Source organism: Syngnathus typhle, linkage group LG4 (assembly GCF_033458585.1).
Source record: "Syngnathus typhle isolate RoL2023-S1 ecotype Sweden linkage group LG4, RoL_Styp_1.0, whole genome shotgun sequence".
Taxonomy (NCBI): Eukaryota; Metazoa; Chordata; class Actinopteri; order Syngnathiformes; family Syngnathidae; genus Syngnathus; species Syngnathus typhle.
The window spans coordinates 18,500,361-18,526,929 of NC_083741.1; the positions used below are offsets into that span (position 1 = coordinate 18,500,361).

Genomic DNA, 26,569 nt, shown 5'->3' on the forward strand with positions numbered 1-26,569 from the left:
AGTCACTAGGACATCGATGCGAATCGGCGCACTGCTCAGTCTGCATTTTCCATTGAGAATCCAAATGAAGTGGCTCAGATAGTGAATATATGGCTGTTTTTATTGAGTGGCCTATTTCTCCAGCTTATATTGTTTTTTTTTTCTTTAATGGCCAACTGAAAAGGGAAAACATGACAGACTCATTTAAAGTAGACCATATAGGAATTCACTGCCTTATCCTTTCCTTGATCCTCTACCCTCTCAGCTGTGACTACTGTACAGCACGCACTAGTGCACGCGGCGTCACCCATGTGGACGCCTTCTAGCTGGCTGCTTCTTCTTTGCCAACGCCATGTCTTATGGCCGCGCTCGGCTCGGAGCCATCCATTTGTATTCAGAGCGATGCTCGGCACAGATGGCACGTAGATCGAGCGGGAGGCAAACAGGTTACCAAACCCCCTCCCCCCACCCCTTTTCATTCCAGCTAAGGCATCCTGCAGAGTTGTAAGGCGGTGTGGCAGATCTGTGGAGTGCAACCATGCAGTAACTGTGCATCTTCTTCTTGTACCGCGACAGCTGGATGCAGAGGCTAGTGACCTGCTCAAGGAGCTGCAGAACAAACTCAACACCGTGTTGGATGAGCTCAGCGGTGTCTTGGGCTCCAGGTGAGCATTAGCGCATACCCATTTAGAAACTTCTCGTTCGGACTAATTACACCGCTAATCTGCTTTGCATCGCACAGCCGCAATCTTCATTTATAATTTGACTCCACGAATGCATGTATTTGCAATTTGGGAGAAAATGAAAACTCACAGCAGGGGCAGAGACGAGAGTTAAGAGTCAAACTCCGACCCTAGGAACTGTGCGGCGAACGTACTGAATTCTATCACACTGCCCTACCTACCGGAAAATTGTTATAGAGTTAAGATAGTCACCTGTTCCTGAAAAATTGACCAACTGCCATTCAACCTTATGTTTTCCAAAAAGCATGTCCCCAAAATGTCATCACACATCATACGGAAACAAGTACATGCTCCATTTCTCTTCCTCAGTTTCAAACCGGTGATCGAGGACTGTGTGAAGCAGATGAACCAGGAGTTGGTCCAGATGAAAGGTTCGGCCAAAGGAAGTAACGCCGCTATGGATGCAGAGACTGTCCTTCGGCCTCTTATGGACCTCCTTGATAAAAAGTAGGTATCATCTAAAGAGGTTTGTGCCAAATGTTTTTTTGAATACTCCAAGCCTTGTAAAAAAGGTAGACGGGCCACAAAACCCCCCACCGACCAAAGTTTGAACAACATTGGTAATCAGTACTGTACAGCTGTTACTATTAGGGAATCTTGCTCCCTGCCGAGACATGAATACTGATGTATACCTCTTGGTAATACAACTCACACAACTATGAGTGGGAAAAACAGATTGTGTGAAAGACAAGCCATTCCTGAAACAACCATTGAGATTATAAATAGTTCATCTGAGGTTTAGAAATCCCTCAGCCATTGTCAAAGAAGCATTGAGGTCAACAGAATTTTGCAGGGGGAATCCTCTTTATAGTATGGAAATGCTAATCCTCACTCATAATATACCTCGATGACAAAAAGGGGTACAGTAGGAGTTCATTTCTGCCCCTCAAGGTAGTGATCATTGAATTCAATAATACAATTTACGATGACTGTATACCCCCGGCTATTTCATGGCGATATTCGGGCCCTGCCGTGAATAAAAACTCGGCTAAACTGGTGTCCCTCTCTCTAAAATGTTAAATACGTAGATGCGGGCTCATGATAAAACATGAATTACTCAAAAAGATAAACGCTTTGCTCAAACGTAAGCAATCTATGGTGAACCCACAAATATTTAGATATTCTGTTATTCACAGAATGCTATGTAGTAAAAAAAAATGGGAAAAAAAGTCATTTGACCCCATCTTTTCACATCTTAATGCAATTACAAACCTTTGGTGTCAATGACAATTATACTCATGGATTTTTGCTCATATATTAATGATACGCTGTTAGCTCAATAAAATCGAAAGCGAGCCATTTTAACAGGAGCAGCCTTCAAGATACATTTTTACGAGTCTAACAATCGCTCTGACCAAACTTGGAATCCTTCCACTCCACCCGGTTTGACTGATTGGTCTGCCACGATGATATTAAGCGGCGGTTTCTTGACTCGGGCAAAATTGATCCATGGAGCATTGTGTGGCATCGATGGCAAGCGGCCAACACACTGCAAGGCCCTTTTAGCTCTTCATTCTTCTTTGTTGTTGCTGAATTACATTCTTTTCTTACAAATGTTGACTTGTAAAAGGAATTTTCATGGTAATAAGATGAAGTGTGAATCGTTTACTGGGGGGAAAATCCCCCAACCACACACACTTCATGGTGAATTACTCCGAGCGAATGATGTCGGACTTAAATTGAAAAATAGCGTAACGAGTGACTATTCACTCTCATAAGCTCTTGACTAATCTAAACAAATTTATGAAGATGTCAAGCAGCATGTAAAACACTTTTGAACACCTCTTTGCAGTTTGATGTTATTCGCCAAGATTTGTGAGAAGACCGTGCTGAAACGTGTTCTCAAAGAGCTTTGGAAGATCGTCCTGAACACAATCGAGAGGACCATTGTTTTGCCGCCGCTGAGTGACCAGAGCGTAAGTTTTTCTTTTTCAGAGAACTTTTACACTGATTTGATTCTGTTGTATGCCAAAATGTATTTCATGGCAATGTACTGTACCATGTGTTATTTTTTTGTTTTATATGGCAAATAAGTGTCTTTTGTCTTCCAGCAGCAAGGAGCTCAGATGATTTTCAATGCAGCAAAGGATTTGGGACAATTGTCCAAATTAAAGGTAATCCAGTTTCTTCACTTGCTTCGTAAATCTTTTTGGGTGATTTATAATATGGGACTATGCTCAGGTAATTTGTGATTTACATTTTCATATACAGGTCCAGAAACAAATCCTCAAAGCGCAACACAAATCATGTGGTCCAATTAATATATTTGGTCAACATTTTTCTGTATGTCCTCAAGGATTTTTGCTGCAGCGGTGCAACATTGAGTGCATTTAAAATATGCTTCACGCTTGTATTCACACCGTGCTCAACAAGATTATGCAACGTTCAAGAAGGAATGCTAGCTGACAACATCTGTTAAAAACAAAATATGTGTCCGCCACTACTGCATTTCAGCATCATCCAGCCAAGCCAGTCATGTTTATTTACAGATGCGACATGAGGAACGAGAACTAGATCAGCGTTTAACTTGCGAATGATGCAACAGGTGCCCGCTTTAATGTATCCTTTGAATTCCTTCAAATAGTCAACTATCCCCCCGTTGTTTGTGAGACTCTGCCATCCTTGGAGGCAGCGACATCTGGAGAGGAGCGCACAGATGGGCGTGTGTCTGTACCTTTCCTCGAGCGTTAAAGACGTTTATCATCCTCTTGTTAATGCTGGTCATGAGTCATAATCATCTCGTATGAAGGATTTTCAGAATGTGTACTAGTCAATTTTGTTGGAACAAATGGTTACCAGGGGCGTTTATGACTCATATGCAGTAAACATTTTTTTACCATACAAAAGCTGTTGCCTCGGGAGGGACTGCTGTTTTGGTTAGCAAAGGAGTTCACTTAATGTCAGTATGTGAGCGTTGGATTTGAATTGCAATAATTGCAGCGATTGCCCTTTGAGTTTTTTCCTAGATAAGGAAAAAGGACTCCTCTCTGACTGTTTAAAGTGGTTTACCACGTCATTGTGTGTTTGGGTTTACCTTGCCTCATGCAGTCGATGAAAATGAAATGGGCGCGGTTTGGCACCCGCCTTGCATTTTAGCGGTGATGTTGATTAAAGTGTTTGCAGCCTCACCCTGGCTCATGGAAATCAATTGAAAGCTGTCTCTGATTAAATGCAAAATAAGAAAGTCAGGCAAGGTTTTGCGTTTCATCTACAGGTTCGAATATTAAGGACCGGATCTGCATTTTCTCTGCACTGCACCATAAATATCAGCATAGGTTGCATTATATGTTGAGCCATTTTATAACAACCTACTATACCTTTTGTGCTGCTCGTGATTAAAATATTTTTTTCCCATCCTGGGACATTATGGCAAAGTTCCTGTTCAAAATCTCAAAATGAAGTCAATTGCAACGCCTGCAGTTATGGTTCAGTTCAACGAGCGATTCAATCGTAACTTTTTATCTGCATTTATCTTGATGTTCGCGTCCCTCCGCAGGAGCACGTAATCCGTGAGGAAGCCAGGAGTCTAACTCCACGTCAGTGCGCGGCCATGGACCTCGTGCTTCCCACTATCAAGGTGAGTTTTGTGTCCAGGGAACCATCTGAACCCAGAACCAAAATATAATTGACCTTTTAAGGCACTGTGGATGATAAAAAAATAACATCCAGCGGGTTTATTGGGCATTTTTGTGATGCCACCACAGACAGTTTTGATGAAGAGGTAAAAATGTTGGTGTTATGGGGAGCTGTGGCGCAGCAAAAAAAAAAAAAAAAAAAAGATTGATTGCACCAACTCTGAGGCGACTACCCTGTGGTTTGGATCAATCATGTTGGCGAGATTCTTATCATCAAAAACAGTCAGTTAGCGCAGTTCAATATTGCTTTGGGGAAGTTACGCAATCAGACTGATCTAGCACAACTCTTGTTTTCCTCTATTATTACAACCTCAAACCATTTTTGCGAAAAGAAAACGACAGGATCCATTCACATAAAAATCTTATGTCCTTCTACATAGAAACTGGATTATACATGTGCTAGGATTTAATCACACTGAACTTTAAACCTGACTGTGCTAATGGACAGAAAAATGCACAGAGGCATATAAGAGTCCACACATGACATGAATGTGAGCTCTGGAGACATATTTCCAATAATGTACATTTGCTCTCGCCTAACCTCCGCCCTGTATAGAATGATAGAGAGACAGCTGCTCCACCTCGCAAACCAAGTTTGATATGCTGGAAATGTCTTTTATTAGCATTCCAGCTAATGGAATGCACATAAAAATAAGAGATTATGAAAGCCCAGAATAGCTCTCACTGGCCCAAGCACTGATGGAGGTAGATCTCTCCCTATAGTGATAGTGCCATCATTTCAAGCTGTTAAACAAGCATTTGTAAATAAGTACTTAATTAAAGTAATTAAAACCAAATGCCATTACTGTTCCACTTCAGTCCCGTAGATTGCAATAATGCGTGATACAAACTGGCTGTCAATTGCAGTACAATGAAATGTCATCTATTTGCTGAATCTTTAGTTGTAAGTGAACATAAAAATGCCAGCTATATCCCCTGACCTGGATTCAGAACAAAATGTATTAATTTGCAGGCCTCATGCCAAATCCTAAATCAATAAAGCGACTGTCTAAGGTATGTATTTTTGTGGACAGACCAGACGTAACCAAAACTAAAAAGATCTCAAAACATACAGCGGAACTAAATCTATTATGTCTTTTATTCTCACTTTATGCTTCCATCACATTTACATACATGCTAATTAGCTGCAAATGTGGCTTAATGCATTTGCCCACCCCCTGCGCGAGTAAAACTGCAACGGTTCCACGTATCCCCCGAGCCATTTGCAACAATCGTACAACACTGTGTCCTATGTATACCCTGAAAATGTATTTGTTTGTTTTTTTTCCTCTAGCAATATTTCCATGCTGGAGGAAACGGTCTGAAGAAGACCTTCCTGGAGAAGAGCCCTGATATGAAGTCCCTCAAATATGCTCTTAGCCTTTACACTCAACCTACAGATGCCTTGATCAAGAAATATATATGCACCCAAACCTCTCAAGGTAAGACAACCCCCTACAGCAACCAAATCTAGTTTACTTTTGAGATGTTGTTGTTGTTGTAGTAGCATAACTGTCAGAGGCACGGAATACGTGAATACTATGAATTCATAAATTCACTGGCCCACTTTCATTCCGGTTTCATTCTGTTTATATATCGACCTCTCCTCCTCTCTGTGTAAAGCAGATGAAACACTCCTATGTTCAAGAGGGAATTCAGTCCAAGTTGCTGAAGTGTATGTCTCACACACACACACACACGGGTTGCATCTACTCAGGCAGCCAGGCAGAACAAGCAGCCCCGCCTTGCTAACTAACGGCCTGCCTTTCGATATAGACACAGCAAACCAACCAATCAGTCCGTGTTGGAAAAGAGTAAAGCTGGTGAGCCGGCTGATGGACATTAGGTCAGCAAACAGCGTGGCAAGGCGCCGGCTCACCAACGCTCCTTCATTAATCAACAACAGCTCCGTCGCTCATGACACCGACACATTTAGATCCCGGTGTGCGCTAATTTATTCCACAGAAGCTAAAGTGTGTCGCGCCAGCGTCAGACTACAAGACAAACTTGAATGTGTCTCCCCTTAAAGGTCCCTAGATTATTTTGTGGACAAAACTTCTGTCATGGGTCACTTGGGTATTTCTGCGCCTAGACTCCCCCACTAGAAAAATTAACTGGTATTGAAACCCAATAATATGCTATGATCCTAAACGCAGAAGCCACTTGATAAAGACAGCAATGTGTTATAGAATAGCAAGAATAGAGATTCACATTGTACTTAAAGGTTAAACTTGTCAGTAAATGCAATGCAAATTCAGATGATCAATATCTGATAATAGACAACAATGCGCTTTATCACTTTATTTTGTCCCTTAGACATCCGATTTGTACTTGGATTCTATCCCCGGATGATTAAATTCTCCTAATGTAGCATTAAACTAATGGCTGAGTGTAATATTTCAGCTGGGATGTAGCAGCTGTGTAATTGTATTCGCACATTCATGAGCTAAAAGTGCTGTGATGTTTTTTCTTCTTTGTTTTACCAAAGTTCTCATCTTAATTATGCAGCGAGGACCCCTCCCACTCAGAGTAGCGTTATAATAAATCACTTGGCTCGTTTCTTCATTAGCGGCGTAACACACGCAGCGTGTTTGGCACATATTGATCAGCTATGGGCCAGACATGCTCCATCATCCGTCGTATGAGAGCCCACTCACAGCCTTCCGGCGTTCGCCATCCGTCCTCACTTTGCTGCAAAGCGGACGTGCTCAGCAATCTGATCGGAATTGGACCTCTCTGGCTACTTGTCTTGGTGTTTCGTTGGCATTTTGGCAGATGATCTCACTGTGAGGGAATATTTATTATTTAGTACATCCCTTCACAGCACATTCTTCTCCCTAGGCTTCAATCCAGATTGAATATGTCTGCTTTTTGTCTTTTTTGTCACTCTCCTCACTTTTCTTGTTCAGCCTTGAGCAAAAGGAAACATTTTAGGTCAATGTTGTTGAAACAAGCGTGATTCCCCTGCAGGTTTTTTTGGGGGGGGTTTAACTTGTTTGGTTGTTGTTTTAGTCTTGGCTACGTCTCATCATTTTAATTCCGCTCTGTTTTTCTACTTTGTATTTTCAGGTCAGTCAAGCAACGGCTCAGTGGGCGAGGTGTCCATCCAAGTGAACCTCATCTCTCACCCGGGCACCGGAGAGCACAAAGTCAGCGTGAAGGGTGAGCTTTGGCGCACCCGTCATTTCGATTCAAATGTATTCGCGCTGGCTCGCCTGAAGGAACTCTCGATATGATTGTGCTGCCGGGGCCCCGGAAATGAATAAGCACCGATTGACGGTGCTTGTGGCTCCATTTACAAACAAATATACTGTATTAGCTCAGATGGCAGTCAGGGGAGGCCAGTTACTCAACTGCAGACGGGGAAAGCATTGGCATTAATAGGGGGAGCCATTTCTGGCAATCTAATAATATTTTTATCCCCTGAAAAGAAATCATGCTCGGCAATAGTGAGCTATCTGTTACAGTAGCTCCTTAATGATGTCATTTACGGTACAGTAAACACTAGAAAGAAAAACACTTTCAATATGTGGGTGGGGCTCTTGCTGTTTAATAACCCGTCCAATCAATTATGATTAATGGTCATTCTTACCAACAGGGGGCAGATGACTTTTAAGCATTTACCCCCTGCTGCAGCATACTGTCTCACTGCGCTGATTCTTTTAAATGGACATTTTTTCTTCTTCTTTTATCTCCCTGAATGAGACACAATGTCAGCAACTGTAATGACGACATGTTCATAGCCTTACATTTATCTTTATTACCAGGACAGTGGGGTGTGCCATTAGTGTGTTATTACACCACACAACACAAGAGGCTGAGTGCTGCTTTTTGCCCTAATCTTCCATCATCAGCCCTTTTTAGTGTTCACTCTCAGCCACAACATCAAAAGTGAAGTTACGGATTGCTTTATGGTCTGTAGCAGCCACTGTGCCAATCAGTCTTGTCTGTCTCCATGGTGCCGAGCAAATAATACATTGTGGTATTGTCTGGACATCTAAAAATGCCGTGTTAATAAAATATATTTTCCACTCAACAAAAGTCTGTTCGGACAATTTTGGATTTTCTTTTTGAAAATCCAGCCTGCAAAGCCAGTTGTATAGAGCAATGTGAAATTTGGTAGGCAAAAAAATATATTATTCAGATGTATAAATCGTACCTGGTGAATACAAATGTTAATTGTATCATTTGCCATCTGGTTGAAGAGCATTGACATTTTTTTTGTTAGTAGTAAATAATAAAATAAAAAGCAATGAAGTGAACTTGGTCGAGTGGTTGGGAATCATTGCACTGAACAGTTTCTGTCAATGCACAGCAGCAAAGTTTGATGATTTGTCATTATCGCATGAAAACTCCACAAGTTCAAAACTTGAGCAAACACCTTATGAGATGACTACACCACCCTTCAAAGATTAATAGATGACGATTTCTGCCAGAAGTAGTAAAGTTTATGCGCAATAAGACTGCTTCTTACAATATCCTTTAAACTTTTTACTTGCATCTAAGTCTTCCGATTCAAGGGTACTTGTCATAACTACCCAGAGCTTTAATTCCGCCTTACCTTGTGTATCAGTGGTCGACGTGAACAACCTCCAGTGGCAGACCACCGCCATGTTCCGGCCATTCGTCGAGGTCAACGCCATCGGGCCGCACCTGGCTGACAAGAAGCGCAAATTCAGCACCAAGACCAAGAACAACAACTGGTCTCCAAAGTACAACGAAACATTCCAATAGTAAGTCATGACGGGAAGACACCATATCATGAATCTACGCGTTGGCAATCTCCACTCAATCCAAGCCAAGGTATCAGAGGGCAGCTGCCGTCGTTATGGACTTTATAGATTCACAAGCATCCTAATTAGAATTTGAACACTTGTTGAGTTGCGAGGAATGATTAGAACAGTGGCCATGGGGTTTATTAGCTCATCAATTTAGCCCAGGAAACAAGATTGAATCAACCTAACAACATTGAGTGAGTGTATTTCACATTTTATTGACAAAAGTATTGGGAAACCAGGAAATTTCACCTGCAGGAAGGATAAAGAAAAGAAATGAAAGAATTGGTCCACTGCCATTGCAGCTTCAGGAGAGCAGTTTTCATTGTTATAGAATTGTCATGAAGAATGGTGCAATGGTGCATGCAGTTTTACTGCATATATAGAATGTTATAAGCAAAAAAAACCAAAAACAAATCTAGTATTATTTTGGCATTATGAGTGGCATTGGTTCCTTTGTTATACATTTTGGACATTCACTTTTCCATTTTGGTGCATCCCAACAAAGATCAACCAATTCTTTTTTTTTTTTAACTGTACACAACAGGCACTACGCTATGAAGACTCTAAATTCTGACAACCCAGGCTAAACTAAACACATCCCCCATAATGAAAACTCTCATTGGAGAAGACGAAAGGTCAATGTTAGTTCAAGATTTTAGGTTTGCGTTTCTTTTCGCCCCTGTAGCGTCCTGAGCAACGAGCACGGGCCGGAGGCATACGAGCTTCACGTGTCGGTGAAGGACTACTGCTTCGCCCGTGAGGATCGCATCATCGGCATGACCGTCATCCAGCTGCGCGAGCTGGCCGACTCGGGCAGCTGCGCCGCCTGCTACCCGCTGGTGAAGAGCATCGCCATGGACGAGACGGGCCTCACCATCATGCGGATACTCTCGCAAAGGACCAACGACGAGGTGGCCAAAGAGTTTGTGCGTCTCAAGACGGACACGCGCTCGGCCGAGGAAGTGTCGTAATGCAAACGGAAGGGTGTGTGTGGGAAAAAATAAAATGCAGTATTCCTTCCGAGTGGGTTTTGTCCTACAGATGAGAATGATTGGAGGGTTGTTCTTGAGAAGATCCAAAGCAGGAAACGAGCGAAGGAGTTGTTTGTTTGTTAGTTTTTGTGCATGTGCGTAAGAAAAAAAAAAACATCTGTTGGAATGTTCATTTGACTACTCAAGTACGTACAAGTGTTTACTGACCGTATGCTTACTATTAAGTACTATATTCTACCGGTTACGTTGGAGCAGACAAAATAACTTTTGTACACTTAGTCTTTTTTGAAATGAGATTTGTTCCAATAAAGTGCCAAACCAGTGGAGGTGTAATAACAACAACAAAAAACTAAACTGAACAAAAAAAAGAATAAAACGTACAGGAATTAAGGCGATGAACTTAGTATGTTGGAAAATTTGCTCGATTATCCGGTGTAAGTCACTTTATGACTGTGTGGCGTTTGATTGTTGCAGAGTCAGTCTTGTTTGTTTTTTAAATATGTTTTGCCACCCAACAGTGTTGTATTGTTGCATTTTTCAATTGCAGTCGATATTTTTCCATTTCTGCTACCCTGCATTCTTATTTGTTGTTTAATTTTACATCACTTACCACTCAACTTTTCAAAACTTATTTTATGTATTCATTAATTGGTTTTATTCTTGACACATTGTTGTATTAGTTTTTTTCAACAACAAAAAATTCATTTTTGGGCCACCCAGTACTGTAGCAGACTCCCTTATTCATTGTACTTTTATCTACCCACACGGCTGTGGAAAAACCTTTTGTTTTTTTGCTATTTTTTTAAAAATCTGGAACTGTTGTGTAATCCCTTTTCCCCTCTGTATATTTAACTTTTTGTGTTTCACACTTTGTTGTTTTAAAGTTTCTTATTTTATTACATTGTATATTTGTTTGTCACAGCACTGTTGTGCAGTAAGTTGTTTTTCCCTCATTATATTTTTCAAATTGATTTTGTTTTTCCCACCCAGCTCTGTTGCACGTCGTTTCTCGGTCGCGTCTCTCCCATGTTCCCAAGGTAACACCGAGCAAAGTCCCGCCCCCCCAAGCCTTCAAACTCTGAATCGAATAAGTCCAGCACCAAGAAATAACATTTGTTTTTATCTTATTTTGAAATGGCGACGACTGCTATTTAAACCTTCGTAGGTGTTTGCAATTTTATAACCATACCAACAGATTCCAGAAAGAATGGATAAGTTTCTTGTTTGTTGTCCTTTTCCATGTTTATTTGAAACCGTTAGCTTCTGGCCTTTCTGAATGACCACTGTGAACATGAGCTTTGGAAGGCAAGCCTACGGCATATTATTTCATATATTTTCGGATCAGTTTAGTTCTTGATAAACTGCCAAAGTTGTTTAGAATCTTTGTACAAAAAAACACAATCCATTCCATATATGGAGCTATATATGTACATGTGGTCCGACTGTGCATAGGGTGATGCCGAGACTTTATTTTTTTTATTTGCTGTGAAGCTGTAATGATAGCAAAATGAGAGTTGCACATGTTCCTTTAAAAGAGAGAGAGAGAGAGAGAAAAAAAACACTTAGCTTCTGTCATTATTTTTCTTCTTCCTAAAAAGGAAAGAGTTTAACATTTTGGTAAATATGCAACATTCCTATGTATTGCACTGATGGCAAATTGTATGTCATGTAAATATATTTAGTGAGATATTGTACAAAAAGTCTACTTTTCTTCTATGTGCATAAAGTATGTGCAAATGTGGTCACAAATCTCGATCATTTTGCAAAACAAATGCGCGCTTGAGCTATCATTTGCAACAGATTTTATTTAGTTAATTTTTTTATTTTTTTATTTACTCAACTATAAATGAGAGAGTCAAATATTTGCATTGTTTTAAAATTATATTACCAGAATATTCCGATTTAATACTGTACACATAACGACTAAAGACAAATACATAGTAGCTAGTTTAATAAATGCAAGGTGAAAAGCATGCTGATAACACCATTAACCTTGTATGGAAAAACACAAAGCGATCCCGATCTTCGGGCAATATAAAAAAGAAAAAAAAAATCATCATGCTCCTTGACAATTTTTTAGCAACGCACTTATTAGGTCTTGTAAAGCTGTTATCAGAGCGTTCGGTCCGTAGTACTTATCTTGACGCAGAGACGGGGTCGACCAGATAACGTCAATCAGCCCGAAAGCAGAATTATTCGTTTCTCATCCCAGAAATGCGCAAATTGACACCAAGCAGGGAAGAAAGCAGTAAGTGATAAAATTGCGTTAATGGAAGAAGCCTATTCTGAAACTAATCAACATGTCTTCTCCCACCATGATGTGGCTAAATAATATTTTCAAAAATTGTCAAATTTTTGGATAAACCTACTAAAAATAAGAATGAACTAAACCAAAATCTTACTTTGAGACTTGTCTGTGATTAAGAGCAATATGAATAAACTTGTCTTCAGCGCATTGTCAGAAACATTAAATATACGGATCTGGGTGACAAACTGAAAATACAGAGATCAACTTTAGTTTTAAGTTTTAATATCGCAAATCACTACTCGATGGCAGACATTGTTTGCGGATTTGTAATATGCAGAACAACCTACATTATATTTTAGAGGGTTGATTTCTTTGTAATTTTGCTCTTAATGTTGGTTTGTCGTTCAGCAGTTTCATATAGTCACATATTTGTGTGTATATGTCAACACGTACACAAACTGTCTATATGTAGCATCCAATGTGGACTTTGCTGTGCCCTTCAAAGATGAATGCTGTTTATTTTTCAAGGGGAAGATTGAAGGGGCTTACCTCCAGGGATGGATTACTCGTTCACAGACAGATTATTTTTTAACAGGCTCGAAAGTGGACCATTTCAAAGTGTGTAGAAACTTTACAAAACTGATACAACTTGCTAAAGTAAACATATAAAAATAATTAAAAAAAAAAAAATTGCAAACCCCTGAATAGGAAAACAAATGTGCTTTAGGCCCTCCGCATACTGATTATTGGTATTTGGCATTTTTGATTTGTTGTTACCTAAATTGGCGATTCAAAATTTGGAATCGCTGCAAAACTAGCCACTTATTGTCCGTTACTTACGAATACTGCTTTGAACAGTTCAGTCACTTTCGGCCAAGCATACCTGCACAATTTAACGAGTTCCAATACAAGAACCCAATTAAAGATTCAGCAATGTCTTTCAATTAACATTGACATTTAACTATAGGTTAACACGTCATATAATATGAGAAATACGAGACGCAGCAGTCAGTATGATGCAATGCAGTTCTACACCACCCATAAAATAATGATGGATGGAATTTTATTTGATTTCCCCACCTTTCTTGCACTTGGCCATAGATTAGCAAAAAAAGAGTTTTGATTGGAGTTGTAGTCTGCATTGGTTTAGGACAGCACTGCATCGCACCTCAAACCTTCATCATCTTTGTCATTGAGTGACAACAAAACAAGATCATAAGGCCATTAGATGAGTGCCATTGACCTACTGCTGTTTGCAGCCTTGATGATGGAGTTGTTGAAGCCTCGAGGGGCAGCCATGCATTGTGCCATGCCATGTCATGTCATGAGCGCAAACAATGCTGTAATTGATTCCGCCGCATGGCAGTCAATTGCCGACGAGGTCGGGGAAGCATCATTTATTCCTGCAACACGCTCTTCTCAACTGACTCACGTGTGCCCGTTTGATTGAGATTAAAACGCCAATTCTGATTGTGAGTCGATTACACTCATGGTACATCGATATAACAAATAACTCGGAAAATGGATGATACACATATTTCGAAACTTTCTGGACTGTTGGGGCTGAGCAAAGATAAATGCCTGCATCTTATATTTCTTTTCCCTGCGCTGGGACTCCACTTAATCATGCGGTGACATCCCTAATTACTCTGCACAAAGTTAGATTTGACACATTCTTTCTGGCTATGAATTTTTTTTTTTTTCCTCCAGCCTAACGAACAACAGCGATATTTCTCACTCACGACCCAGATGACAAAAAGGTTATGGCTGCACACAGTAAGCGTCTTCATCCTTGTGGGAGTGTGCAGGAGGAAAGTCGTATATGTTGGGATTCAGAAGAAGCTAGCGAGTACACAAATATATTGCTATTCTTAAAAATAAAATTAATATTTGTAAGCCAGGTCACTTGTTGTTTTGCGCCTTTGTGGTTAGCATTTTTGCAATAAACCGTGTTTTGATTCAAATTTGGAGAATGAATCCCAAAGCATCACATTTGATATGCTAGGCTACTTTTTAATAAAAGCAAATGTTCCGCGTGTCACGAAGGGTTCCGATAAAATTCTGGTGAACTCTTCTGAGTTCCCGCTGTCTGTTTTATGAGATTTTGAGCAGCATGGGAAAAGGAGCTATATCACGACAATGAGTCAGCGTCTTTATTTTCCAGCCCCTGATTTGATGTATTGCAGTGGGGCAGCTATAACAGAGATGGAGCACCTCCGCAAAACTTTGCACGCCAGGCTCCCTTTTAAAGGGGTCCGGCTCACTTTGAGGGTGGCGAGCGCCCCGACCGGGAGGGAGGCGAGTCCTCCTGCAAAGACCATCTGCTCCTCGCGTAATTACATCCTCACGGGTGTCATCACTTTCCACTCGGCAGTCTCTGTTTGGCGGCCTCTTGGCCAAGGGGCCATGGGCCAATACTGAGGCCCTGCTGACTCACACACGCACTTAATTGTTTCATTTATCAATCTGAAGTTACGATAAGATAAATCTCGGTTCGTTTCGAATGATTTTGAAGTATTACGCGCTTCTGATTTTGAGCAAACAGTTTGACGAAGGCCCTGTTATCTTTCTAGTTCACAAGGCAAAATCTGGCGAGAATTCATGGATTCTCTCGCTCAGAATATTTGGAACACGTTCTACCTCAGAGGCTCAGAACATGAATGGTGACCGGCATCCTTTAAATGGGAGACTTGTGTTCAAAAAATGTATATGCAATGGAGTATTTTATTTTTGGTTGTCGACTGATGCCACAGCCCAAGGCCTTTCTGTTAATTTGGTTTGTATCTGCCAGTGTTGGATCAATTATATTCCGCTCTGTCAAAACAGTCTTGTTTTGCTCCAATGTGTCTCCAAGCATTTTTGTTGTCTCCACACCTCAATGCATCCGCCTATTCAAGTGATTGAAAAGCAGCAACTGCACAACCGTTTTCATTAACTGCCTCCTCACTGCAAAACGAGCATCTCAATAAGTCTGAATGCCTTCCACAGAACTGAAGACTTAAATACGAGCACCCGGCCCGATTTAAATAAGTCAAAACCAGAGTGTTTTAAATATCCATGCAGGTCTCACATGAGGAGAACATGTCTTGATTTCTTTTCAGTTTACGTCTTTCAGATGTCTAATCATGACAAATAGCATATTTCAAAATACCTCTTGAATTTGTGCGCGACGTCGGCATAATATTTAGAAAGCATCATAAAAACTATCTGTGCACCGTGTACGTGCTAATGGAGACGTTTGCATATACTGGCTGTCGAGTCGAAACGCCAGCGTAGCATTATCTCAGATGCTACTTTGACAGTTTTGCTATTAATCATAGTCGCTGCGGTCGCGCCACCTTTCACTCTTCATATTCCATGTTGGAGGTGAGCGCCTCATTTCCATAGTAATAAATAATTTCATATCAACATATTGTGAGGCTATTTTTTTTGCCCCCGTGCATATTTACTTACGGGGTTAAGTGTACATGTGCTTGAGCGCTTGGCATTTGAGATTCTCGAGGATTGTCGGACTGCAACTACGGTGGCATTTCAAGTAACCGTAAGGATTAATTGTGTTTATTTTCGCCCGGAATAGAATGCTGGTGTTATGTCTGGAGCAACTGGAGCTTAGATAATGTTTATAAAAGTTTAAACAGTTGGAACAGTGAGCCTTTACCCATTGGTGGTTTGCTATTCACTCATTTGCAATTTTTCTGTGGAAACAAAAAAAGCATCAATTGTGGTTTTAGTCAATTTTTATGCTAAAAATTCAAATAATGGAGCAAAATGAAAGAAAAAAAATGAGCAGGTATAATTTTGCTGATGAATATTTGAACTGTATTATTTATTTACTGCCATGACTCAAGGGAGCTGCATGGAGCGAGAAAGGCCGAAATAATGGTTTCGCTGTTCCAGCAGAACCTTTATATGTCATTGAACGCAATTCAAGGTAATGGCCCCGATGGGACAAGCATATCCTGTCTTTTGTGATATATGACATGTAGAGTGCCGCTGTAGAAAAAAACCTTAAGAGTGACTATATATGTGATCTGGATTATACCGCTAATGCACACGGCTGACGGCACAAAGGATCACATGTCGAGTACACGAAATGGATTTCAGTCAATGGGGATGGGGGGGGGGGGGGTATATGCAGTAGAGAGGAACTTTGAAAATGATTTGTTGCATGTAAAATAAACTTGATGGAATTCGACCTATTAGTGTGCGGAGTTGTGTGTGTGGTGCTAACTAATTTCTGAATGGCTTGCGCATTTTTTGGAGTTAGGCAAAAAAAAAAACTCCCTTATGCAATTTAATTTGCTACTTGATTGCTGGGCAGCCAGTCCAGAAACTAGCATTTGTATACAAGCAATTAAAAAGACAATTTTCCATAATATCCCTCTTTAAAACATTAAAACATTATCTGTGCTGTTAATAAAGTTTTATGGGGGGTCGACAACATCACCCACAATCCAACCTTGCCTTTGCCAAAACGATATTGGACATATTCCCGCTAACAGTATTCACACAAGTTGACATACTGTAAAGTTTTTTCAGACTCCACACATTCAAAACCAGGTAATTATATATAATTTATATATAAGTTTAGAGTTGGATTCAAAAAGGCTTTGAAAAAAATTTGGTACTGAATAAATGTACTAAACATATTCTTTTTTTTTTCTTTTTTTATTTATGTATTTATTTATTTATTTATTTATGCGTTACATTAAAAAAGGCTTTGAAAAAGTTTGGTATTGAATAAATGTACTAAACATTCAAAAGGCTTTGAAAAAATTTGGTACTGAATAAATGTACTAAACATATTCTTTTTTTTTTTTTATGTATTTATTTATTGATGTGTTAGATTAAAAAAAGCTTTGAAAAAGTTTGGTATTGAATAAATGTACTAAACATTTTTATTTGTATTTTGTTTTTATTTTCATCTGAAATCTGAGTACTGTAAAAGAGTCCCTGAAATATTTTTCAACGAAGGCAAGCAAATTCCTTATACAAGTGACCGGGCTTCATCTGATTTATGTGCGGCTGTATGTGAGCCGAGATAATTATGTCAGCACTATCGATATTTTTAGAGGTGCCCCACAAACCCACATGTGGACACACGAGTTCCTAACTTTACGGAGGCAATCCCTCAAAAGTGAGCGTGTGCGCTCAGCAAAATTCCATTCATCACTTTCACCCTCTCTCAGACGAGTTTCTCATCTCGCAGCAGAACTTGACCCTTTTTTCTCTTCAAACTGCAGCTGCAATCAACTCATCTATGTGATTCCCCCCCTAAGGAGTAGACGAGGCCCAGTCCAAAAGGACAACGTGGTCTCTGGGGAATGTGGGGAAAATCAATACGGGATTGAGTCTGCCTCTGGAGTGTGATCCTTGCAGCTCGTGTCAATACAACTCATTTTCTTTGTCAGGTGTTTTTTTTGTTGTTGTTTAACCATCCAACCATCTGTCCATCTAACGTTATTGCAAAATGCAAATTCAATCACTAATTCAGTGAGTCGCTAACAGAAGAGAAGACGAGGTGTATACAAATGCATTTGGAGATTTTAAACTCAGACATAAAAAATGATATCCAATAAATATCTATTACTTAAACCTAACAATCTTAACTGCTACCCACTGCCTAAGTCAAATAAGGGCAATACTTGAACTTTTTTTTTCCCACTAAAAGGACTGCAGTTGTAATTGTGTGCCGCAAAGCAACTATATATTGTCATTAAAAATCAAAATAATACATATTTTGCAATTCATATTAAAATAGATTTTTTCCTCATTTGGGGAATGAGAAAAATTCTCAAACACGGGCGAAAAATGTATTTTTGTTGATGGTCCATAAACAGTTCACAGGTTAGCTATTTGCCGTCAATATTAAAATTATTTAAATAGACACACTACATTACAGTATTCCATGTTTTGATCGGCTCAGTAATTAATTTACTAACTCCCAAAAATTGCCATTGTCTAAAGTCTAATCGTAAAATTAGATGTCGCTTTAAGAATATCAGGAGAAATAACGGCGTTCTCACTTCTGGGTAGTATATGCTTTCCCAAAAAGCACATTTGACGAACACCAGGCAAGCTTAATGCGACCAATATCTCTCATGACATTCTAACGTGCCAGCGCTTTAGCAAACAAAGAATCACGAGCCAAGCCGTCGATTCATACATTTTCTGTTGTAAACTTTATGGAATGGAGCTCTCTTGTATGCAATGAGCCCTGCGTTTATTTTCACTCAGAGCCCTGAAACTATTCCTCACACCATAAAGACCACGGAATTATTAGTTACACTGTCTTTTCTTCACTGGGCATCGCAATCCAGAAGACTTTAATTATTTTTATTCGTCTATTGCTGCATCTGATAAATCATGATGTCATGATGTCAAGTACTGAGGTTATTTTAAGGACTTGGATTAAAACCACTATTTTACCTAAAAAAAAAATATATATATATATATATATATATATATATATATATATATATATATATATATGTATAGCAGTAATGTTGAAATAGTCAGCGTTCGTATCAAATAATCAGCAGCACCATTGGGTTACCATGGTAACACACTTGACATGAAAGTGAACAACCATATATCAGTACCTTAATGTGAAGATCAGTTGGGCATCAGCTGGCTTCCTGGTCTTCACTCAAATTGACCTTTATGCCAACTCGGGCAGTCAATGTTCGGAATAATGTGATTCGATGGGACGCCACATTAGGGACACCTGGACAATACAGAACAAGAGCTTGTTCAAAATGTTGAAATAGAGTCTTGATTTGTAATGGAAATACTTTTACAGTATAAGAATTACATGTAACATGTAAGAATTTCATAATGCTAAAGAACATATGTGCTGCTTATCGGAAGCTAACCCTGAAAACAACGCAGCTCCGCTTCGCTTTTGACTTTGATTCGCTAGTTCTTGAATCTGTCGAATCTTCCCCTGGTCCAGCATCCGAGTCATGAGTAGAGAATTTTCATGTGGAATGGTTGTTATGTAAATTAGGGAGTGGGGTGTCACAATTTGGCATACAGCTTTTTTGTGGAAATAGGCAGTTCATAAAATATCTACTTTGTTGCTTAGTTTTACACATGATCTGAAGGCCAATTTATTTTTTAAAAAAATACACATTAAAAAAACAGAAAGCTTAGTTGCTTCTTTCACAGACATCCAATGACAAGACTAAAATAAAGCGACAGTCTCAGTAGAACCCAAACACAAATGAACGGTAATGATATTTCTCAGGATGTGCCGTTAATGGCCGCCATGCGTTGTTGCCGTTGCGCGAGGTCGGCAGCCGAGATAATGGGCCGAGCGCGATGCGCTACGCTTACTTGGAGAGCTGAAAAGTGGGTCAGCCGGCCCTCAGAGAGTCCGCCTGTACTGTTCACCGATGTGGAACTAAGTTTTCCTGCATCGGGAACAGCCAGCAAGGCTGCTTACTCTCCCAAACGCTGGCTGGTTTATCCAAAACATTTCATCTTGGTTTTCATGTTGGGTGAATCACTCACCATTTTTGCCAGTTGTCAATACAAGCTAAACGGATAACATGTTATACTTGCTCTCTGGAGTGCCTGCCCATTTTTCAAGTGTGACATTTAAGAGGCACTCCAACATATTTTGAGAAGTGAAAATTTCTCTGTGAGTGAGCAATTATGTGAATTTGTAAACTGCCGATGCCAGGAAGTAAGCAAAGCTGCAGTGGTTATAATAACAACATTAGCTTGTGAAATACAGCACTTGGATCCATTTAGCCCAGCAATGTAGAGCAAAATGACACAATGAAGGAAATTGATGAGTCGCTAAAATGAGCCAATTACACCAATATAAATTTGACAAAAGCATGTCAGGGAATCGGAAATTGAGTGTGTGTGGGTAACGTCTCCTTTAACGGAGTGTTCGACATCTCTGGTGAATAAATGACGAGAGTTAAATTTCATTTGTTAAAATAGCACAATATGGAATCTACATATGGGACAAAAAATATATGATAAGAGAAATTTGTCCTACAGTAGCAGAAAGGAAAGCAAAATCTACACTTGACCCTTCAGAAGGATTAGTGCCAGTTTCCTGCTTTTTTTTTTTTTTTTTTTGCAAGCTGTGCATCTCGCAACCTTTAATTTTAGTGGCCATTTTAGATGTTTATGTAGAATTTAAGGCAGGAGATAAGAAGTTTAATTGAAGTCGGCTTTTTCCAAATCCCTCTCTCCCAGACTTCATTCATTTACCTCCTCATTATCTTTCCATTGCAATCTTCTTAATTCTGTCTCTGTTTGCTTTAGGGAATATTTGATTGGCAGGTTATAGCCCACAGTTGCGCTGACAAAGAGGAAAATGCATCTTAACTGGAAGAGGTGTTGAAAGTCATTTTGCAGAATGGAATGCATGAGTGCTGGACATACATTTAAGAGAATTAAAAAGCCATTAAATACTCTCTCCGGGTAACCTGATGCAAAGGGTTTAATTGAAAAATCATTAAATATTACTAACTACAAACATTGTTGTCTTGAGGAATTTTATCTTATGTGTAATGTTACATAAGAGGTAGTCAAGCAATGTATTCGGAATCAGTTTGAAAAATTCATCTAGAATGGTTCACTTGCACAACTGACTAGAAATTATAGTAATAGGTTGTTGGCCAGTGTAATGGAAGAAGAAGAAAATGAAAGGTGATTGCAATCTTATTTCCTGCCACAGATAGTATCTCACTTTTTACTTGACTTGCCGTACTCTTTGCTCCACTCTCAGATGAAATACAATGACGATGCGGCCTGGAGGGTTCTCAGCAGCTGGAGGGAAAATACACAAGATGCAAACAATGATGTAAACACACTAATACTAATACACACATTTATCTGCAAGCAATCGTGGAAAAATGTTACACTATGTGCAAAAATAGTTTGCATTTAATGTCTCCATCTGTCACGTTTTTTTAACACCTAAATGCATCGGTTTTGTTTTAAGGGTTTAAGTGACTAACATGATGGGGAAATAAATATGTCACCTTGTCACCGGAGCAGAGGTGAGCTAATGGGAGTGGCACATTTCTTCTGTTTTTTTAAACTCGGTTGCTTCAAGGGAATCTTTGGGAATGACCACACTGCCTCTTTGTGGTTGGAATATAAATGACAACAATGCCCAGCAGTCACAAATTTAGGTACAGCTACACTTCCATGAGGTCCAATAAAATAACGGTATCGTAATTCTCCTTGAATTGGATTTTGACATAAATGTTGGATTTAGCACATTTCTAATTTATTGTTACTATTTTGCCATCTTTGTCCATCATCTTCAAGCGCATCACTCCAAAAGAAAAACACATCCTTAGCTCAAACAGATCATTTTTCTTTAATAATGTTGTGTTTTTGTTCAAAGTCCTATTAAATTCTCACGAGAAGAGGTTCGATTACAGAAAGCCTTTGTGAGGTGAGGGGTGCACAAATTCACAAATGAAATGTACTTGGGAAATATATGTAGATCTAATATTTCCCTTGGGTTAATTGTGGCACTATTCTGAACATCCAATAATTATTTACAGTTGGCATGAATGTGCGTCGATGTGTGTTCTGTGTAGAAATATTGCAATAAACTCAATCGTGAAATAATACAGTACCAGATGGAACTGATGTGGTTTAAGCACATTCAATTTTCCCCACTTGCGTTACTACTATTATGTACAGTAATTAAAAAAAAAGTAAATTGTATTGCATTGGGATGCACTTATATTGTACATGGTCAGGTTTTGAGGTACCAACTGTGCATTGAGTACACACAATTATACACGCAAACATAGGAAACACGCTTTCGTTCCATTGTTGGTAACCAGCTAAGCAAAAGAAATACAAAACCAAAGACATGAAAAAAGGTTGCCCAAATTGCAAAGTGAAAAAAAGAATACCAGAACCATGGCAAAAAAAAAAATGGATGTACAAACATTTATGGCCTCCAGGAAGCACCAAATCGTCAAATCTATATTACGGGTATTGTACCATTAATCAAGATATATATTTTTTATCTAGCACAAAATGTAGTCATTTTCCATAATACTGAAATAAAGCATCCTGAGACTGAAGTTGAGTAAGCGTATTTGCACAAATTGCTCAGAGATTCTCGTTTGGGAAAACAAAATACAGTACAAAGTACAAAATGCAGTCACTATTACTAATTTTCTTCTTCAGCGGAAATACCGACATATTGTCATGCCAATTTCCATAATAGCTGTGATAAACTATGACAAAAACATAACACAAATGTTTTACTGTATGGTATCATCAATCACATTTCTTCAAGCTGGTTGTAGATGAATTAGTATAAAAAAAAAAATCACGTTCTTCAGTTTTGTTTTCTTTTAAATTCAGCATTAGAAACAACACAACGCATCAACATAATGCAACATGAAATTGTTAATTATGGACATTTGGAAAAATGTAAAAATACACAAATTGGTTGAGAATTGGGATGGGCCATTTGACTCCATTTTGACGATGGTGGAAAATTCCTAGTATGGGAGAATCCTTCCCCCAAAAGCACTAACACGGTAACATGGCCTATGCTATGATCAGTTGTTTGAATTTGCGCTAGTTTGGCAATTTGAGAAGAATAACCCTGGAACGAAGACCTGAACTGGAAAAAAAATGAGGTAGTGTGGTTGATAAGGAGTCGGAATGCACCAGTTAATTTTTTTTTACTTCATTACTTTTACAACTCAAATTTTTGTTTGGCCATCAAAAACTTAAGTGTGTTGAACTTTACTATTGAGTCCCCCCCAAATGATCCCTGAAGAATGTGGATGCTTTTTTTTTGTGTGACCTATTTACCTGCAGATGGCAGCAACGTCTTATGATAAAACCAAGCTCCACAATTTCTCCATGCTTCTCAAAATCAGTTATTAAAAATTGAAAAAATACAGAGTAGATATTCGGGCCACAATTAAAAGAACAACAAAAACTTTCAGATGATGTTAAAATGACAAAAAGTCAAATTCATGTGAGGAAAATTCTGTCAACTAGAACATGTCAGCATCAAGTTGTAAATCATATGATGTAATTTCACTAGAATACAGCTGATTTGTGAATTCGACCATTGATGCAAGATGACACTTTAAAATAAATCTTTCTATAGAATAAATTTTCATTGTTCATTCATGAGGAATTTTGCACCGATGTCTATTTTGCAATTTCTTTTTTCCGAATAAATATGATACATTCCCATATTCCGATTTGTCATTTGTCGCAAGATGGCTCCTCCCCCCTATAAAAAAAAAACACAACTGTCCCCATAATACTTTTATATAACAATTTAAATTAATTACCACAAGATTGAGTAATTTCATAAAACAAATGTAATTCCCTTGATAGCGGGATTAGGTTTGTGTGCAGTCAAGATTACAACTATTCTCACAACAGTTTTTACTTTAATTTAAAACTACTATTATTCTCACAAAAGGATGGCTTCAATTCAACTTTCGTATTATAAATCAGAATTTATTGTTGTTTTGGTACTTGATTCTGGTTCAAACTTTTGGCAACATGGCAATACTTGCTGTTGTAATATTTCGACTTTATAGTTGTTAAGTTTTCTATTTCCCTACGCTGTGCGGCCGTAACACTTCTTTGTAAATAAAATGAAACAAAACATAGCAAACACAAAAAACAAATAAATCTTGACTAAAGTCTGTATGGGTGTGGGGATAAGATGTCATGGACACTTTTGCATTTGAGCCACTAAGAACTAAAATGGGCAAACTCCATTTTTGTCATTTTTAAATTGAAGTGAAGAAATTAATAGAGAAAAAATATATTTTTCAGAAGAATATTTGTCTAAATCCAGATTTAATTTCAATTTCTAATCATCAGGAGTGGGAAAAGATTTAAGTCGCCAGCAGGGTTATCACACGCAGCTCATTTTTTATTTACTTAACGCGAAACATTTACTTAACAACTTATCATGAAAATAAAGCCCATAGAACTCAGAATGGAATGAGCCCAATGTCGCTCTCCATGGCTCATTTGCAGTCAAGTGTTGTGCATTGAGGATACGGCAATACGAAACGCCACACTTCAAAACGTGTGTGGTTTGAATCGCTGAGATACGACGGCACGCATTCCAGTTGTATGTGACCCTGAGACAGCATGAGGCCAGGAAGAGACACGGGTGCTGGACATTCTGAAAATTGGTTTTGGACCCTCAGTGAGACCCACTGGACCGGCGCCTACCGTTTTGGTTCCAGTCATCGAGAGGTCCGCACTGATTGTTTTTTTTTTGCTTCCGCAGCTCAGAGGAATGTATGGTTACAATGCATACCCCGACAACAAGCACTCTACCTCTAAAAATAGACTATCATGTACTTACATATGTATGAAAGTGTGGCTTCAAAGTACAAAAGAAATTCTGACAATGAGGCTCGTAGTCACTGTTAAGAAGGTCTCCGTTTGGCGTGTGGAGACTACGGGCACAAGTAACCGTGTGCTACTGAGGTAGGGTGGACCAGGCCTGAAGTGACGAAAGGAACCGGGGTGAGACTAGAAGACTTGGTCTTTGCTTGTGCTGAAGGGCAGCATCGAACGTCCCCGTTTTCCCCAGATTTGGGCAAGGGCCGCGGCAACTTCGGCGAGTGGAAGCCGTTGGTCAGTGCCGAGTCACGCTTCGGGCTGGCGAGAACCGCCTCCGGTTCCTCGGCTGGCGGACATGTCGAGGGATGACTTTGCTGGCTCTGCTTTGCTGCTGACTGTTTACCGGGAAGGTTCTCCTCGGTCTGTTCTAACGAAGGGCCCCGGGTGGCTTTGCAGTCCTTGACCCGCTGGCAGTCCGCCTTGACCTTCCCGCCGAGCGGGTCGGAGATCTCCGAGTGGACGATGACCTCGGCCTCCATCTGGTTATTGGACGGGGATGCACTCAGACAATCCTGCAAGGACGGAACTTCTCACTTCAAATTGTTGCGGCAACACAAATTGACCCATCACAAAATATCACCGGTCATCTTTTTGATGGTCTGGGCGGTTGACGGATGATTACATTACGTGAGATGTTCATTTACCGCATTGTTTGTCACACCGGGTTCTCCAGCGATGAATCCCGGTGAGTCTTCTGTGACGGTATCCCTGTATCGGGTGATTCTATTGGCCCAGTTGTGACTGATGGAGCCGTTCCAAGCAGCCTGTAAATGGCGATGATGATGGGATGCGCCACAATCAATACATGAAACACAAACGGGGGCGCTCACCATCAGGCTCTGCTCCTCGGGGGCTTCTGCCGACGACTGACCGGACTCTTGGCCGGTGGAAGGCATTAGTGACTCCAGCTCGTGGCAATCGCCGCACTCTGGTCCGCGGCTGGGACTTGGGTAGCCCCCTCTCCTGTATTGGGGGGTCACAGCTGTGGAGTCCAGGCCACCAGATCGCCCACTATGTGAGGCACACATAAAAGTGACTCCCACTCTTACTGTCTTGACTTTGTGTATTGCTTGGGGTAGGATATTTGAGTGAGTAGCATTACCTGGTCTTTGTGTTGCGGAAACTGAAACACATGCAGAGAAGGATGCATATGAGTCCCAGACACACTCCAACGATGATGCCTGTCACTGCATGGATGTCCAGCTCTAGTGAAAAAAAATATTAGTGTCAGAGATGTACACACATATTATCTATACTTTATTTATATTAATTGTCTTGACTTTTTTCTGCAAGACCAGATTGTAAATATGTTGTTGAATACTCATCTTACAATTAAAAAAAAACAAAAACAAACAATCTATCCATTTACTTAATTTGTGACTTAATAGTAACAAAGAAGCTCTCAATTGAAAGGTACTCAAGTCTTTACGCAATGCTTTCATCTACAACGATTGTTTTCTAATCAATTTTCACATCTGTCCGTTAATGTTTGAGGTATTATTGCCAATTTTTCAACAATCTACCAGGGAGCAGCAGATACACAGGGCAATTATTTACTGTATTTTCTTCCCAGAAAATTTGGAAAGCAAAGTGTATTTTCTTCCCAGAAAATACACTTTGCTTTCCAAATTTGTCAATTTTGTGGGCAAAATAGCTCCTGTTTTGCAAAGAAAACAAAATAAAGCAAAAGTGAACGCCACCTCTTTATGTAAGACAAGGCTAAAATTGAATAGCAGTCCATTTAAATCTCTTCATTGATATTCATTTATGCCATCTTATCCTTTTGGCAGCAGAGTCG

The 26,569-nt window shown here is 39.6% G+C and overlaps 2 protein-coding genes across 4 annotated transcripts in view; one reads left to right on the forward strand and one right to left on the reverse strand.

Annotated features, from left to right (window-relative positions):
* The window catches only part of LOC133153241 (protein unc-13 homolog C), a 77,246-nt gene extending 66,425 nt beyond the window's left edge, over positions 1-10,821 (forward strand). Inside the window, exons 25-33 of the mRNA XM_061277400.1 lie at positions 556-644; positions 1,032-1,169; positions 2,515-2,638; positions 2,774-2,836; positions 4,219-4,299; positions 5,652-5,799; positions 7,427-7,519; positions 8,931-9,090; positions 9,821-10,821. Coding sequence (XP_061133384.1) covers positions 556-644; positions 1,032-1,169; positions 2,515-2,638; positions 2,774-2,836; positions 4,219-4,299; positions 5,652-5,799; positions 7,427-7,519; positions 8,931-9,090; positions 9,821-10,106 — 1,182 coding nt within the window. The 3' untranslated portion in view covers positions 10,107-10,821. The remainder of the gene's footprint in view (positions 1-555; positions 645-1,031; positions 1,170-2,514; positions 2,639-2,773; positions 2,837-4,218; positions 4,300-5,651; positions 5,800-7,426; positions 7,520-8,930; positions 9,091-9,820) is intronic.
* Positions 10,822-21,708: 10,887 nt separating this feature from the next.
* The window catches only part of igdcc4 (immunoglobulin superfamily, DCC subclass, member 4), a 36,169-nt gene continuing 31,308 nt past the window's right edge, over positions 21,709-26,569 (reverse strand). For 2 of the 3 annotated variants that reach the window (XM_061277211.1, XM_061277210.1), the window contains exons 17-20: positions 25,874-25,976; positions 25,602-25,782; positions 25,416-25,535; positions 21,709-25,283 (exon numbers count right to left, since the gene is read on the reverse strand). In XM_061277211.1, the coding sequence (XP_061133195.1) occupies positions 24,825-25,283; positions 25,416-25,535; positions 25,602-25,782; positions 25,874-25,976 (863 nt within the window). In that variant the 3' untranslated portion in view covers positions 21,709-24,824. Of the gene's footprint in view, positions 25,284-25,415; positions 25,783-25,873; positions 25,977-26,569 lie in introns of all 3 variants that reach the window. The other variant, XM_061277209.1, reaches the window with a different exon arrangement.